General features: G+C 39.7%; 2 protein-coding genes across 17 annotated transcripts in view; both read left to right on the top strand.

The window, feature by feature from the left end:
• LOC101276464 (graves disease carrier protein) overlaps nt 1-14,014 on the top strand; it is a 97,565-nt gene extending 83,551 nt beyond the window's left edge. For 5 of the 7 annotated variants that reach the window (XM_049697206.1, XM_049697208.1, XM_049697210.1 and 2 more), the window contains 6 exons: nt 1,530-1,723; nt 1,816-1,905; nt 1,988-2,192; nt 3,704-3,793; nt 4,396-4,578; nt 6,707-8,687. In XM_049697206.1, coding sequence (XP_049553163.1) covers nt 1,530-1,723; nt 1,816-1,905; nt 1,988-2,192; nt 3,704-3,793; nt 4,396-4,578; nt 6,707-6,898 — 954 coding nt within the window. In that variant the 3' untranslated portion in view covers nt 6,899-8,687. Of the gene's footprint in view, nt 1-1,529; nt 1,724-1,815; nt 1,906-1,987; nt 2,193-3,703; nt 3,794-4,395; nt 4,579-6,706; nt 8,688-13,902 lie in introns of those variants that run through there. The other 2 variants (XR_007471406.1, XM_049697207.1) reach the window with 2 other exon arrangements.
• Nucleotides 14,015-15,620: 1,606 nt separating this feature from the next.
• Nucleotides 15,621-17,688, top strand: part of RUFY2 (RUN and FYVE domain containing 2) — a 74,891-nt gene continuing 72,823 nt past the window's right edge. For 4 of the 10 annotated variants that reach the window (XR_007471391.1, XM_049697185.1, XM_049697181.1 and 1 more), the window contains exons 1-2: nt 15,729-16,033; nt 17,497-17,670. Coding sequence is in view for 9 of the 10 variants with exons in the window: in XM_049697185.1 (XP_049553142.1) it covers nt 15,928-16,033; nt 17,497-17,670 (280 nt within the window). In the remaining variant the exon portion in view is untranslated. Of the gene's footprint in view, nt 15,698-15,725; nt 16,034-17,496; nt 17,671-17,688 lie in introns of those variants that run through there. The other 6 variants (XM_049697182.1, XM_049697180.1, XM_049697188.1 and 3 more) reach the window with 4 other exon arrangements.

Genomic DNA, 17,688 nt, shown 5'->3' with positions numbered 1-17,688 from the left:
GGAACCTCCATACTATTCTCCACAGTGGCTGCACCAATTTACATTCCTACCAACGGTGTGTGTGGGGGGTTCCTTTTCTCCACACCCTCGCTAGCATTTATTATTTATTATTTGTAGACTTTTTAATGATGTCTATTCTGATCTGTGTGAGGTGGTACTTCGTTGTAGTTTTGATTTGTGTTTCTCTAATAATTAGTGATGTTGAGCATCTTTTCATGTGCCTATTGGCCATCTGTATGTCTTCTTTAGAGAAATGTCTATTTAGGTCTTCTACCCACTTTTTTTTTTTTAATAAAGGAGATGTGGTTCTTTTTTTTAAAAAATTAAATTAATTAATTTATTTATTTTTAGCTGTGTCAGGTCTTAGTTGTGACATGCAGGATCTTCGTTGCAGTGTGCGGGATCTTTCGTTGTGGCGCACAGGCTCTTCGTTGTGGTGTGCGGGCTTCTCTCTAGTTGCCGTGCTCGGTCTTCTTTCTAGTTGTGGCACGCAGGCTCTCAAGTTGAGGCACGTGGGCTCAGTAGTTGTAGCGTGTGGGCTTAGTTGCCCCTCAGCATGTGGGATCTTAGTTCCCTGACCCGGGATCAATGCGGTGTCCCCTGCATTGTAAGGCGGATTCTTTACCACTGGACCACCAGGGAAGTCCCTTCTGCCCAGTTTTTGATTGGGTTGTTTTTTTTTGTTATTGAGTTGTATAAGCTGTTTGTATATTTTGGAAATTAAGCCCTTGTTGTTCGCATCATTTGCAGATATTTTCTCCCCGTCTGTAGGTTGTCTTTTTGTTTTATTTGTGGTTTTCTGTGCTGTGAAAAAGCTTATAAATTTGATTAGGTCCCATTTATTTTTGTTTTTTTATTTCTATTGAGGCCATAGTTTTTTATGTGGTGTTTGGCTAGAGTTGAGTGATTATTGTATAAGTTTTCTGTCTGCTAGGCTATCCCTTTCCTGTTCTTTTGGCTTTTGTTGGAACTTCTTTTGGTCTGCATACATTGGCATTCCTGTGTTCCTAGTCTTATCACCTCCAAATCTGGGATATGTGAGGCAAAAGGAAAACCCAGGGAACTGTGGTGTTCCTCGTGTCCCAAGGTTCCTAGCTGGTCTACCTTTTCTCCGCCTTTCAGTCTTTATGTTTATAGTTTTATATTTATATAATGTCCAGGGTTTTTCATTGTACTTTGTGGGAGGAGTAGGGAAAAGTACTCCATCTTCCCAGAAGTAAAGTCCTGGTTGACGTTAAAAAAATAAATTCATTAACTTACTGCCTCTTGAATGTTTCTGATTTCCATTTTGAAATATCAAAATTTGAGCATTGTTATAGTGTCTGGAAAATTAACTTGATTTTTAAAAATTTATAGTAAAAAATTAAAATTTTTTGTATGCTATATGTGTTTCTGCAATCATATTGGGGGATTCCTGTTTTGGGGGACAAAGAGTTCTTTTTTGATCTTTTAATTTCAAAACTGGGAAAAACAAGGTATATTTCTTGGACATATTAAATAACTGATCTATTTTCCCTATTTTTTTTTAGCTTATAGTTGCAACAACATGTATGGGAGTAAACCATCCCATATTTTCTCGTAAAACTTTTGATTTTTGTATAGTGGATGAAGCCTCTCAAATTAGCCAACCAGTTTGCCTAGGGCCACTTTTTTTTTCACGGAGATTTGTGTTGGTGGGGGATCATCAGCAGCTTCCTCCCCTGGTACTAAACTGCGAAGCAAGGTAAGCAGACGTTGAGGTTTCAATTTTAAACTAGATTCTTTTTAAGGGACAGTTTCAGTACACTGATAAGCCTGAACTGGATTTGTTGACAGAGCTCTTGGCATGAGTGAAAGCTTATTCAAGAGGCTGGAACAGAATAAGAATGCTGTCGTACAGTTAACCGTGCAGTACAGAATGAACAGGTATTTGTAACAGTGTCAGCTACGAGTGATTTTTATATTTGTGTTCATCACTAAAACTAAAATTATTTTGTAATTCCCTTAGTAAAATTATGTCCTTAAGTAATAAACTGACATACGAAGGAAAGCTGGAGTGTGGATCAGACAAAGTGGCCAATGCAGTGATAAACCTACCTAACTTTAAAGATGTAAAGCTGGAACTGGAGTTTTATGCTGATTATTCTGAAAATCCTTGGCTGGTTGAAGTTTTCGAGCCAAAAAGTCCTGTTTGTTTCCTTAACACAGACAAGGTAAAAAACAAACATTTTCTTTAGTTTTTCTCCTTTTGCTCTGTTATTTGTATTCCTCAGTTTTCAGTAGCGATTGCTTCCTTAGAGCTTATCAGTTAAAACTAGTGTACTTCTTGTACTTTAACACAAAAGAATCTTTTCTTTCTATAGACTCACTGTCTTTGGGAGGTTTATTCTGGTGATTGATAGATGTCAAAATTGGCTTTTGAAGTCAGAAAGGTAGAAAGTGAACTCAACTATATAATTACATTTCCGATAAAAGAAATTGGCATTGATATTGTCAAAGGTCTGGGTTTACAAATGGACAGCAGATACGATAAATTGATGTTCTTTTGATGACCTTTTTTAAAAAAACAGACTTTATTTTCTAGAGCAGTTTTAGGTCCACAGCAAAACTGAGCTAAAAGTACAGAGATTTCCCATATATCTCCTCCCCCCACCATATGCATCTAAAGATCTCTTTGCAAATGTGTCATTAAACAAAAAATCTGCACAAGGACTTTGAATGACTTGAGTCTTATTTCTGAGAACTAAGAACAAAGTTTTGACCCTATGTTCCTACAGTTTGTTTTATATAGTGCTTCTCATTATTGATTTGGAAGTCTATGTAAGTTCAAATAAAAATATAATGACCAATTATATGTATGCATGTTATTCTAAAATAGGTGTATCTCTTGTTATTAAGATGGGTGGAGCCAGCTGGTTGTTAAAAATAGGGCATTATCATGTGTGTACCATGGTGGGATTTTCATTCTCTTGGACATTGCCTTAGTGTTTCAGGATGAAGAATTAACACCTAGGGGCAGGCAGGCTCTGGGATATTTAGTCACATAAACTGATCTCACAAATGACTGCTTTTATAAACCACAACTCTAATTTATTAGTTATAATTTACCATTTTTTAACCTCACCAGTGATATTTCAGAGTCTTTTTTGCTACTCACATTTCCTCTTTCTTGGCATCAGGATTCCAAATAAGTTGTATTAAAATTAATCAAGGTTACTAAGGAATGATGTAGGAGCAAAACAATCCTTTGAAAGTTCTACTAGGTATGGTAGAAATTGGGGAACCTTATTGCTCCATTATTTGTATGAAAATCAACAAGAAAATGGAAAGGGCACAGATATTAGAGCCAGATCTAAGTTTGAATCCTAGTGCCATGATTTATTGTGAGGCTTGGGCGGGCTACTCATCTCTTCTGACCTTTGATTCCTATAAAATGGGGGATAACACAGTAAAGTTTGTGAAGCCCAGTGTATGGTCAGCTTTCATAGAGATTTTAGTCTGAACTCTATGTAGCATGTTTAAGATGGGTTGCCTCTGGGTGGCTTTCTGAAAGTGACTAATATCATTCATTTTTGTTAATTCTTTTACCTTCAACTTTAAGATGAAGATATTTTTCATCTGTTTCCACATGTGGTAGTACCGTCTCTATGGCCACCTGTGTACTGACAGTACTCTTAACTTCAGAGATTGTTTTGCAAGCAGGATGCGTATTTTTTCTATTTAGGTTCCAGCACCAGAACAAGTTGAAAAGGGAGGTGTCAGTAATATAACAGAAGCCAAACTCGTTGTTTTCCTGACCTCAATTTTTATTAAGGTAACATAGAATTTAATTTTGAGGGCTAATTAATATTAAGGTGCAGAGTAATAGAATATTATAATGCCAGGAACTTTAGCTCTAAAGTTAACTTTTGTTTATTAAGATAAAGAGGAATGAAGCCTGATTGTTTTTATTTTGAGAACATTTATCTAAGACATGTAATTTTTTATACAGTAATGGCATTTTGAGTTTCCATTTAGGATAACTTTGTAACATCAGATAATTCTGATTGTTTCAATTTAGTGCTGAAGTCAGTATGATTGGCAATTGGAAACCTCTGGTGTAAGGGATAGCAGAAAGTAAAATGTATTTCTTTGTACTTTTTTTGGTATGGCAACACTGTTTTGGTGGCATACAAACCATTATATTGCCATGAACTTCTAAATAACAAGGGAACAATGTTTGAGGAAATTATTTCATTTCAGGAAATGTGGATATAGCCTTAGAGTGAACTCAATAATTGTATTTACTCCTTGTGATAGTAACATGTATTATAAACATCAATTGGGCACATTATGTAAACATTTAATAAATTTAGTAAAGCTTAAATAACGAAAGTCAGGATTTTTTCACTTTAAATTGTGTTCTTTTCTGTTTAGGCTGGTTGTAATCCCTCTGATATTGGTATCATTGCACCATACCGGCAACAGTTAAAAGTCATCAATGATTTATTGGCACATTCTTCTCTTGGGATGGTCGAAGTTAATACTGTAGACAAATACCAAGGAAGAGACAAAAGTATCATTCTAGTATCTTTTGTTAGAAGTAATGAAGATGGAACTGTGAGTTAATTGTATTTTCTGCTTTGTTGTCTGATTTGTATTTTATATTTGTTTGGGACATTATTTACCTCTCTTTTTTTTATTTTCCTCTCTCTTTTTTAATTGTGGTAAAAAACACATAACATAAAAATCACCTTCTTAACTATCTTTTAATATACAATTCACAAGTATTAAGTATATTTACAGTGTGTGCAACACATCTCCAGAACGTTTTCATTTTGCAAAACAAATTCTATACCCATGAGCAATTCCCTAATTCCCACTCTCTCCTTTCCCTGGCAATCACTTTCTGTCTCTGTGAATTTGACAGAATTTTATGAATTCTGTGAATTTTCCATATAAGTGGAATCATACGGTATTTGTCCATTTGTAAGTGGCTTATTTCACTTATCATAATGTCCTCAGGGTTCATCCGTGTTGTAGCATGTGTCAGAATTTCCTTCCTTTTAAAGGCTGAATATTATTCCACTGCATGTATATACCACATTTTGTTTATCCATTTATCCATCAGTGGACATTTGGGTTGCTTCTACCTCTTGGTTATCGAGTTTGGAGCATTTTTAAACATACAGGCTTCCCTAGGTATACTTTCAAATTTATAGATAATTCCAGGCTTTGTTTTGTTTTTTTGCATTTTTATCTCTCCTTGACTCATTTTTATTGACTATGCGATAGCTTCATATGGTTTTTAAGATACATGTAGTAGAGGGACTTGCCTCGTCATCCAGTGTTTAAGACTCCACACTTCCAATGCAGGGGCTGCGGGTTTGATCCCTGGTCAGCGAACTAAGATCCCACATGCCACGCTGTGCAGCCAAAAATAAATAAATGAAATAAAATACACATAGTATAAAGTCTCCCTTCTTCCCGGTTCCTCTACTTAGTTCTTACCCTCACAGATAATCACATGTTTGGTTTTTTGTTTTTGTTTTATTTTTGTTTTTTTGGTAACCTTCTATGTTTCTTTAAGCATATGCTTAAAGATATGAATCAGTATTCATATTCCCCTCCTTTTTTGCACAAAAGGTAATATATACACTATTCTGGACTTTGCTTTTTCCACTTAACAGCTTGGAGATCTTTCCATGTCATTACACAGAGATTTCATTCTGTTCTTACAGATGCATAGTTTTCTACTGTATATATGGGTCACGGTATATTTAACCACTCCTCTGAGTCTTCTACTATGACGAGTTTCTACTACTCTTAAAAAACAATGCTACACCGGGGCTTCCCTGGTGGCATGGTGGTTGAGAATCCGCCTGCCAATGCAGGGGACCACAGGTTCGAGCCCTGGTCTGGGAAGATCCCACATGCCATGGAGCAACTAAGCCCATGTGCCACAACTACTGAGCCTGCGCTCTAGAGCCCGTGAGCCACAACTACTGAAGCCCGTGTGCCACAACTACTGAAGCCTGCGTGCCTAGAGCCTGTGCTCCACAACAAGAGAAGCCACCACAATGGGAAGCCCTCACACCGCAACAAAGAGTAGCCCTGCTCACCACAACTAGAGAAAGCCTGTGCACAGCAAAGGAAGACTCAACGCAGCCAATAAATAAATAAAATCTATTAAAAAAATTTTTTTAAAAAGAAACAGCTTGTTTCATAGATATTTAAAAAAAACAATGCTACACTGAGTGGAGATAACTTCAATTCTTTTTTTTTTTAAAATATTTATTTATTTGGCGGTGCTGGGTCTTAGTTGCGGCACTTGGGATCTTCATTGCTGGGTGCAGGATCTTTAGTTGCAGCATGTGGGCTCCTAGTTGTGGTATGCGGGATCTAGTTCCCCGACCAGGGATCGAACCCGGGCCCCCTGCATTGGGAGCACGGAGTCTTAACCACTGGTCCACCAGGGAAGTCCTAACTTCAATTCTGTATTATATATATTTAATATTTTAAAATTTTTAGTATATTTTTATTATATGTATTTAATAATTTAAAATTATGGCTAGGATATCATATCCACGATAAAATACTTGAAGTTGTTACTGTGGGCAAGTTTTTCCAACTGTCTGGATTTTAAATGTGTTGATGAATCTTTTTTGCAGTATATGTTTTTGAAAACTGCTCAAAAAACTCAAATAAATAAGAAAACTCAAAGAATGAAAATTACAATTCCTTTCAGCTTGGTGAACTATTGAAAGATTGGCGGCGTCTTAATGTTGCTATAACCAGAGCCAAACATAAGCTGATTCTCCTGGGATGTGTGCCCTCACTAAACCGCTATCCTCCTTTGGGGAAGCTACTTTATCATCTAAACTCAGAAAAATTAATATCCTTTTTGTTTTATATATGGTCACATTTTTTTAAAATTTAAAAAAAAAATTTTTTTTATGGTCACATTTGATTGTGCTATTGTGAGTACTTCATTTATGTATTTGTATAAACTAAAACTCGGTGTCTCCTGTTTTCCATGGGCATATTTCAAAAGATCTGATTCTGCAAAGGAAAGAGAGAAAACAATTCACAGGAAGTAATTTTAAGCAAAAAGTGAAATAATGAACGTGGTGGTGAAGGATAGTTTGTGAAATGAGAAGGGGGAAAAAAAGGGACTTGATTTTTTTGCCTTAGGAACAGGGTGCATGTTTCCTAGAATACATCTAGGAAAACTGGTTATCCCTTCTGGTTCCTCTCCCCTCAATTTATAACCTTTTTTTAAAAAAAATCTAGGACAAAGTATTATATTTAAAAATGGAGATTATTACTTGTCATATTGTATTAATAGATTATTTTAAAAATAGGTCATCTCTTTAAAAAATTATATGTAGGTCTCAGGCTAATAAGATATGTAAACCATATTGCTTAAGTATATTATTATCCATAGAATGCCATAAAAATCTTTACAATTTTTTTAGCAGCCCTGTAAACCAAATTACAGAATGTTAGATAATAATGTCATATATGTTTTTATGTAATTCCACATTGTGTTAAATATATCTACCTTAATTTATTTTACATCATGGATCTTCCATCAGGAGAACATGAAAGTCTTTGTCATATATTGGGTGATTTTCAAAGAAGATAAAGCACTGTTTTCCTTGCTTTTTCCAAACCATCATGATCTTCTCTAACTGTTGCCTATTTATAATTCGGATATGCTGTAAAATCAGTGCCTGGTTACACTGTGAAGATAACTTTTATCCCAAGGGTAAGAAATGATGTAAATATACTCTTTCAGAGTTCCAGTTTTTTTGTTTTATTTATTTTTTGGTATAACATTGTTAAACATAAAGTTCTATTACCATACAAAATTTAACATAGTATTTTTTTAGTACAGGTGAAACAAAACTGAAAAGTCTAAATTTATAGGTATTATAAATGTGGTTTTGTATGATCTAGAGTTTGATAAATTTCTACCACCTTTTAAAGCTGGGGTGAATTTTTCAATCTGAGGCTTAAACCTTTAAGTCTAAATTTTCAAGATTAATTTGATCTTTTAGATTTTTAATCATATTTTGTTTATTTGAAAGATTAGGTAAGAAAATTGATCGCTTTTGTCATTTAAGGACAATCTTGTGATGATGAGAACATAAGTAAGATGTTTTTCTGTATTTTGAGGTCCCTGATTCAAAGGCCATTCTGCTGGTTTTTTTCCTGACTTTTGCTTTCTCCTATCAGAGATGTTTTCACTTTAAACCTAGTCTTTTAAATTATCACTGATAAATGTATTATTTCCAGTTAATTTCTGATTCTCCTTACTCTCCCACTTGTTATTTTCACTTTTCAGTATTCTAGTGAAAGAAAATAATTCCTACTGTTCTTTTGAGAAGAAATTTTGTTTGCTGAATTGATGACAAATTAAAAAGGTGTATTCCTATTTTCACTTATTCATGTTCATATGCCCCTTAGTTTTAGGGCATTTCTCAATTTTCTCTTTTGGTATAAAAATGTTTTGTAAAACAGTTACCTCAAAGTGCTTGATTACTTATATTGTGACCAATTTTAACCTTAGTGTATCCATCTTTGGCAGGGAGATCTCTCACTTCTCTCAAATGTTTTCTTTTTAATGAATGTTAAGTATGTTAAAAATTGCTGCCTCTACCTCACATGTTTTAAAAAAATTATTACTTGAAGATTTTATTAAATGAATTGTTCTCTTACTGTTAGATCTTACAGTGTCAATTATTAATACTAAATAATAATTAAGTTCAGGGTTGTCCACAGTTTTTTCCAGTGTTGAGAACTGAAATATTGATAATGCTCTAAAGCTGAAACCAAGGAGTGTTGACATTATAAAGAGATTTATGAAGGACACACAGGATGGAGTTGATCATGGAGATACTATGGATTAGACAGGAAAAACTAGGAAGTTTACAGAGATAAGGCTTAAATATTGGTTAGATATTCCTGGGAGTGAGATGAATAATGTAAATTCTTTTGGTTCAATCAGTGGTTGCTTTACAGATTTGTATGGCCTGCAAAGCCCTGTGGAAGAAGAGCCCTGGGAGGGGTTCCATGTTTCTTATCATTTGGGATTCTTTTTTTATTTTTTTTTGCGGTACGCGGGCCTCTCACTGTTGTGGTCTCTCCCGTTGCAGAGCACAGGCTCCGGACGCGCAGGCCCAGCGGCCATGGCTCACGGGCCCAGCCGCTCCACAGCATGTGGGATCTTCCCAGACCGGGGCACGAACCCATGTCCCCTGCATCGGCAGGCGGACTCTCAACCACTGCGCCACCAGGGAAGCCCTGGGACTCTGTCTTGATTACAAGAGTCTAGCCACTTAGTTGAAAGAGTTAGGATTCGTCTTTTATATATAAGATGCTGTGAGTTGGAGGCTTGGGGTGAGCTGTAAGTTAAACCCAGACTGGGCCATCAAATTGCTAATAGTGCAGTTTAAGTATGACATCCACGCCAAGGACTAAGACAGCAGTGGCTACCAGTCTCTAATGTTATTGGGCAGTCACTTTGTGCAGGTCCAGATCAAAAGCATCATTAGCCTAGACAAGGTCTTCCTTATAGTGTAAAGCCAGGATGTGATGACAGTGTAGCCATTCCAGTGGCCCCATTCCTGAAAATCAGTTCAGAGTTCTGCCTCCTTACCTCTCTTGCTGCCTCCTTACCTCTCTTGCTGCCTCCTCTGATTCCTTTCTTTTCTTCCTCGTCTCTCACTCTCTAGAGACGGGTCTTTCCCAGAGCTCTATGTTTGGTCTGGTCCTGTTCTCCCTCCTTGGACAGTCACTGCCTCCAACCATGACCTATGTAGCTGTTTACCAAATCTGTATACCCCGCCATGTCTTCTGGATTCTAGTTATATCTGTGTTCCAGCTCCTGCCTTCAGAGTCTTCTGTGAGCACTTCCGAGTCAGCACATACAAAATGTAAATTTCCATCTTCATCTAATGCCTTCCTCTGTAATCTCTATTTCTGTCAAGGACACCATCTACCTCACATTTTCTGAGTTCAAAAGTCTTGGCATAATTTTCTTTCTTTAAATTTTTTTTTTCTAATTATAGAGTAGTACATGATTTTAGTGAGAATTTCAAACACTACAAATTTTAGAAAATTCAGTTTCTTTGTAATCTTATCATTTATTTATAACTACTGGTAGTTTGGTGTATGATAATCTGGACTGGTGCTTAAGAGTAAAAATTGCCAGAACCCACAACAAGAAACACATTTTGCATCATGACTCAGCATGAACATATGTATGTGCATGCACCTTAAACAGTACTTTAACAAAATATTTACCCTTTTTATATGTGATATACCCTAATATTTTCCACTATTCCATTAAAAGCAAAGCTGGTTGCAGGGCTTCCCTGGTGGCACAGTGGTTAAGAATTTGCCTGCCAGTGCAGGGGACACGGGTTTGAGCCCAGGTCCGGGAAGATCCCACATGCCACGGAGCAACTAAGCCCGTGCACCACAAGTACTGAGCCTGCGCTCTAGAGCCCGCAAGCCACAACTGCTGAGCCCGTGCGCCACAACTACTGAGTCTGTGCTCTATAGAGCCCGTGTGCCACAACTACTGAATCCCGCGCACCTAGAGCCCGTGCTCCGCAGCAAGAGAAGCCACCGCAATGAAGAAGCTCGCGCGCCACAACAAAGAGTAGCCCCCACTCGCCACAACTAGAGAAAGCCCGTGCGCAGCAACGAAGATCCAAAGCAGCCAAAAATAATTAATTTAAAAAAACAAAGCTGGTTGCAACCTACTAACATTCTTTCATATCCCACTAATAGGTTGGAACGTGTGGTATGTAATGGAGGTCATTCTCCATTATTTCTTTGCATATTTGTTCTAATGTACTTTTTTTTTTCTGGCCGCACTGCATAGCTTGTGGGATCCTAATTCCCTGACCAGGGATCCAGCCTGGGCCCATGGCAGTGAAAGTGCAGAGTCCTAAGCACTGGACTGCCAGAGAATTCCCTAATATACTATTTTTGCTCTTCCTTATACATGTCTTTTTTCTTGTTTGTTGTATCCTCTATCTATATTTGTCTGTTTCTCCAATACCATTTATGCAACTTCACCCAGGCTGAAAGACTAGTATGCTACCTTCTCCAGAAAGCCTTTTCTGATTTTTTTCCTTCCAGAAAGAATTACTTCCATCTTTATATGTAGCTTTATACCACTTACTGCTTTTTTAGCAGCGGTAATAATATGTAATATGCTTTATAATTTTCATAGATATTCTCTCAATTGAATTAAACCCTACAGAGTACCTAGCATAGATATTTCACGTTAGCATATGGCTCTGGGCAAGTCATTGCTAGAACCCAGATGTTCTGATTAGTAATTCAGCAATTTTCCCAGGTACTATGTGTTTCCCATTCAGTGTTGTGTACATTTTCCAGGTGCTATACAAATGTTTAGAAGCATTACAATTGTTGGGAATTCCCTGGCAGTCCAGTGGTTAGGACTCCGCGCTTTCACTGCCAAGGGCTGGGGTTCAATCCCTAGTCAGGGAACAAAGATCCCACAAGCCGCACAGTGCAGCCAAAAAGAAAAAAAAGCATTACAATGGTTAGTGTAAGCAAATCACATCTCAGGCCAGCTGGAAACCTTGGGGCATGATTTGACCAGCTGGTCTATGTAGATTCAGTGGACAGCTTTGCTCATTAAAAAGACTGCTTGTAGCTAAGAGGATAGGCCCATCCAACCTCACTCAAGTCACCACTGACTCTCGGCTGATTGGGACTCATGATCCTGGAAAGTATGAACCAAGATGGACCCAGGGGGTGAAGTCTGCCTTTCCTGACTCTCGGCTCTTGTATAGATACTGCTTTGGCTTATTATGAAAGATTTTTACATAAAAATTATTTTTAAGGCTTTAACTAGCTTTCTTTTCATGATGAGCTTTAGAACATTATTATAAAACCTTTAAAAACACACACAAAAGTAGTATAATGAACTTCTATATACCCATCACCCACATTCAACGGTTAGATTTTGCAGCAATTGTTTTCAACCATTTTTCCTTGCTGACATGTTTTAAAGCAAATTTTAGACATCATTCAATTTCATCCCTATATTTCAGTATGTGATGAGTTTTTAAAAAACAGTATTTTGTTACATGATTATATCTGTACGTTTAAAAACCTAGATTCTTAGTTTTAGTACATCAAGAGCTCAGAACAGATTCATATTCTAGTTTAAACCTATTAAGTGTAATAGGTTTTAAACATACACCCTAATTCCAATTCTGTTCAATACAACGTGGCTAGAGTATCCAGCAAATATGTATTTTGGAGTTTAAGAACATCTTCCTCAAAGGAAGAAATATTTTTTGCTTTAAATAAAGCTGGTCTGTTACTGAACTAAATTTCTTTCCTACATGTTACCTATAAAGTCACTGGAGGGAAAGCAATCCAGAAAATAAAGCTCTTTTCCTTTGTTCTCATGGTTTTATAAAATAAATAAATATATACTTAACATTATTTGCTTTTCTAAACGCACTTGGAACACAAATCCCTCCCTTTTTGCTCATCATTTGGAGAAGAGAAAAAGGAACAATTCAGTCATTTCGGTGTTTAACAGCAAGATGGTGGAAGGGGTTAGACTTGTCATCAGTTTTAGGCTCCTTCAAACACTGTAAAAACCACAGATGTATTTTGCCATTATGAAAATGGAGGCTAGTTTTGTACTGGTTCAGATTCTGGCTCTGTTCGTTAATAGTACTGTGACTTTGGGCAAGTTATTTAATCTTTGAGGTTAGTTTCATCTGTAAAAGAGGTAAATAATTTATTCCTCATGGGGTGGTTCTGAAGATCAAATGAGGTTTTGGCCTAGGAACTGACCTTCACATACATGCTCATTGACCTTCACTTCCACGCTCATGGGCATGGAAGGTGAACGGTGAAAGGGTGATGGGATAGTTGAGGAAATGAAATTTGACCCTATCTCACATCATCACTGAAATTAATTCTGGGTGCACTAACAGGCCTAAATATTAAAGGCAAAACTACGTAATTCTTTTTTTTTTTAAATATTTATTTATTTGGCTGCATCGGGTCCTCGTTGTGGCATGTGGGATCTCTTGTTGTGGCGCTCGTTTGGTCGCGTGGGCTTCTCCCTAGTTGTGGTGTGCGGGTTTTCTCTTCTCTTGTTGTGGCATGCAGGCTCCAGGGTGTGTGGGCTCCAGAGCACATGGGCTCTGTAGTTTGTGGCATGCAGGCTCTCTAGTTGAGGCGTGCAAGCTCAGTAGTTGTGGCGCATGGGCTTAGTTGCCCCGCGGCATGTGGGATCTTAGTTTCCCAACCGGGGATCGAACCTGCGTCCCCTGCATTGGAAGGCGGATTCTTTACCACTGGACCACCAGGGAAGTTCCAAAACTATGTAATTCTTAAAAGAGAGTATCTTCATGACCTTGGAATAAGGAGGATTTCTTAAGACACTAAGGCAAAAACTATAAATTCACTACAAGAAAATTAAGAACTTATATTTAATCAACGGTTGCCATAAGGAGAGAAAAAAAATTAGCCAGAAGATAGTGGCAACACATAACTGACATCAAATTAGTATGTAGAATATTAAGTAACTTGCACAAGCCAATAAGAAAAAGGTAAGTCAATAGAAAAACAGGCACCATTTCTTTGCAAAAGTGAAATTCCAAATAGTAAACATAGGTAAAGTGCTCAATGTCATCAGTAATGAGATAAATAAAAAACAAACCTGCCATGCAATCACCTACCCACAAGACGCAAAAAATGAAAAAATCCTCAAAATTCTAAGCATTAGAATGGACACAGCAACAGAAAAACAACACTGCTGATAGGAGTGTAAATTATGAGAAATTTTGAAAACAGTTTGGCATTATCTAGTAAATTTAAAGAAAGGCATACCTGATTTCTAGTAATTATATTCTTATTTACATGCCCTAGAGGCTCTCCTGCATATAGGGACCAGGAAGTATGTAAACCTGAAAACACCCTAACCTGGAAACTCCTCATGGACATGGACGATGTTGAACAAAAGAAACAAGTAATATTCGTAATGTTATTCCACTTGTGAAAAGTTTGTAAACAGGCAAAAATAAACTGTATTGATTAGGGGCACATACTTACGTGGTAGTAACATGCAGAAAAGCAAGGAAACAATTGTCATAGAAGTCAGAATCGTATTTATTAATACTTCTAGGGGGATTGTGGCTAAAGGCCTTTCCCCCAGGGAAGATGACTCTCCTGTTCTATGCTCTCTTGATCTGGTGGTGTTTTCCCAGCTGTTCACTTTATGATTCTTTAAATGTATATATGCTTTATAAATTTATATCCATGTATGATTATCTCACAATAAAGAAAATTAAAAACCAAAAGAACTAAAGAAACATAATAGAACTGTATGCTGACCAATGTGATGAAGAGATAAACATCGCTCCATTTCCTCGAAATATCAGTCTATTTCTAACTCGGACACTGTTTTAATAATTGCTGGGCTTCCCTGGTGGCGCAGTGGTTAAGAATCCGCCTGCCAATGCAGGGGACACAGGTTCAAGCCCTGGTCTGGGAAGATCCCACATGCCGCGGAGCAACTAAGCCCGTGAGCGAGCCACAACTACTGAGCCTGCACTCTAGAGCCCGCACGCCACAACTACTGAAGCCCACGCGCCACAACTACTGAAGCCCACATGCCTAGAGCTCGTGCTCCGCAACAAGAGAAGCCACTGCAATAAGAAGCCCGTGCACCACAACGAAGAGTAGCCCCCGCTCGCCGCAACTAGAGAAAGCCCGCGTGCAGCAACGAAGACCCAACACAGCCAAAAATAAAATAAATAAATTTTAAAAATATATTCTTAAAAAAAAACAAAAAACAATTGCCGATCTAACTAGGTAATAGCTCAGTTTCCCCAAATTGATATAACTTAAACCTAGTGTCATCTGACCACGAGAGTGTTTACTCCCTGAAATGAGAAAACGCTGGCTTTATCTCTGCACCTTTCCCTCGATTACTGAGACCATTCCTCGTTGCTTTTTATAAACCAGTGGATTCACTGGTGGTCCCCTGCGAGTTAGTTGGTGAAGAAAGGAAGCGGTCAGGTGTGTTCGATTAAACCCAGCCGGACCCAGGAGATGAAAACGTTTGCACGTGACTCGCATCCCCTTGGAAATGCAGCCCTAGCGCTCCGGCGAGGCCCCCAGGGTGAGAGACCAGGGTCCGCCCCCCTGCTCCTCAACGCGAGGTCCTCCTCAACGCGAGGTCCTCCTCTCAACGCGAGGTCCTCCTCTCAACGCGAGGTCCTCCTCAACGCGAGGTCCTCCTCTCAACGCGAGGTCCTCCTCTCAACGCGAGGTCCTCCTCAACGCGAGGTCCTCCTTACGCTCCTTTTCCTTCTCCTTCCGCTCCGGCTGGATCCGAAGTGGCTCAGAGAGGGTGGATTTCTCCGCTGCCGGCTTCAGGCTCCGCGGCCCCCCGCCCCACTCGGGCGCCGCGGGACCGCCCGGCCGTCCTCCCGCCGCCGGGAGCGCTGTGGGCCGCAGTGGGCCTGGTCGCAGACGCCGTGGCGGCCGCCGCTCGCCTGAAGGGAGCTGCTGGCGGGGCCCAGGGAGTCCCCGCCCGAGACCGCGTCGCCGCCGCCATGGGTAAGCAGAGCAGGCCGAGAGCGGACGCCCGGCCCTCCGTGGTGGGCCGAGGGCTCGGCCGGGCCAGGAGGATTGGTGGTGTGGTCATGGAGGCCTCGGGGTCGGGACTGGGGTCCGAAGCCGGGTTTGGGCCTGGGTGGAGGCAGCCGGGGGCGCAGGGGCGCCCGCGGTCGCCATGGCAACGCGCGGCCGCCCCTCGTTCCCCCTCGCCCCCTTCCCCGTTCAGGGGCCTAATGGCAGAGGTTTGGTGGTCCGTCGGCTTACAGAGAGCGAGGACAGGGCCGGCCGGGGTGCAGCTCCCGGGTCGGGGGAAATAGTCGGGGACGGGCGATGACTTTTCAGGTTTGGGGGTGGCGGAGGGAAGCGTCTCAGGTTTGGGCTTGGGTTCCAGATGCAGTGGGCGGGAGAGGGGCAGCGATGCCGCGCAGGACCCCGGGTGAGCATTCCGTGAGGGTGTTGGGGCGCCCCGAGCCCTTGGGCAGCCTTGCTGGCTGGCAGGCAGGGAGGCAGGGAAGGGGTTCTACAGGCAAGATGCGGGAACCGGCCTTTGGGCGCGTGTGGGGGCCGCAGCCCGGGCGGGGCGCGGCTGGGGTGCAAACGCTCCTCTACTCGGGACCTGCCGGCGCCCACCAGGACCTACCTTCGAGTAGTTATAAAGGCGTCCTTTGTCTGGTTGTCGCACCGTACATTACGGATTGTGATGGGCACTGTTAAGAAAAATGAGAATTGCTGCAGATTATGAAACATCGACTGGTTTCGTCCCCGAAAAAAGAGGGAGTCATACCACGATGCATATTTGAAGCAATGATGTCTTGTGTGGAGATTCTCCACCAGCTAGCTTGGTCGTAGCAGTTGTGACTGTTTGCATTTTAAGTTGCGTAGGATTCAGTGTCACGCTTCACGCCTGGCTATCTGTGGTCAGAAGTAAAATACTAGATCATTGGGAACCCTGGACTTTTTATCCAGTGAAGGAAAAACGGACATTTGGTTTACTTGGACTAGTAAATTTGTCAGGGATTATGAGACAGTATACTAAGTGCTTTATTTTTTTACACTTCATTTTGGCATCTGTGTTTGCTGAAAATATTTCTGCCAGTCACAACAGTGATGAGAGTATGGGGAAGCATCTGAATTTATAAGAAAACTGAGAATGAAATTTGTGGGAAAGAAAAATTTTTGTGAATTGAAAGTATCAGGTAAAATCAGTTTTAAAAAAATGCATCGATTACCTTGATATTCAACTGGATCAGCTGTGTGGAAGGTCAGGAAACCTTAAGGTGAAACTGGACCCTGCTTTTATTTCCTCTGGGAAAATAAAGGAGTCCTGCAATACAGAACTACAATAGAAATGAAAAGAGACAAGATAGAAAGAGGGTTAAAATGAGTGAGAGTTGAATGGCTTCTCTTGTGGCCCCCTATTTTACTTACCTGTCATGTTTGTTATGGGTGAAATTGGAATCTTAGAATTTTAACTACCTTTTATTGTATTGCCAGTTTATTCTGAACATTTTTTTGCTTTTGGATTCATCTGTGATGGTTCCTGCTGTCTGCCTTTGCATGAACCCTTAAACATGTTGTCTGTTACTCTTATCTCCAGAGAAAGATTTAAAAAAACTCATTCTCCCTGAAGAGGTACCACAAAAGTAAAATAAATACCCTAGAATAGCCAATTTGCAGGATCTTGAGAATAATTCATAAACTTTGGCTGGAGTGAGCATTGTTCTATGGTATGCATGAGAGACATAAAAAGAAGTTAACTAGGGGTGTATGTTAGGAAGACTTACTTGTCCACCAAGGAAAAACAAACCACTGTTGGTTTTACAGGGGAAGGAAAGGGTTTGTATAGTTTACAATGTCAGTTGTTGCAAGTGATGTTGGACTCCTTTCTTGTGCTTTCAGCTACAAAAGACCCTACAGCTGTAGAGAGAGCAAACTTGTTAAACATGGCTAAACTCAGTATTAAAGGACTCATTGAATCTGCTCTAAGCTTTGGCCGCACTTTGGATTCTGATTACCCCCCCTTGCAGCAGTTCTTCGTTGTTATGGAGCATTGTCTGAAACATGGTCTTAAAGGTATTGTGAGATTTTTTT

The sequence above is a fragment of the Orcinus orca genome, chromosome 14 (genome assembly GCF_937001465.1).
Source record: "Orcinus orca chromosome 14, mOrcOrc1.1, whole genome shotgun sequence".
Taxonomy (NCBI): Eukaryota; Metazoa; Chordata; class Mammalia; order Artiodactyla; family Delphinidae; genus Orcinus; species Orcinus orca.
This window is presented reverse-complemented; position numbering and strand designations above follow the sequence as displayed.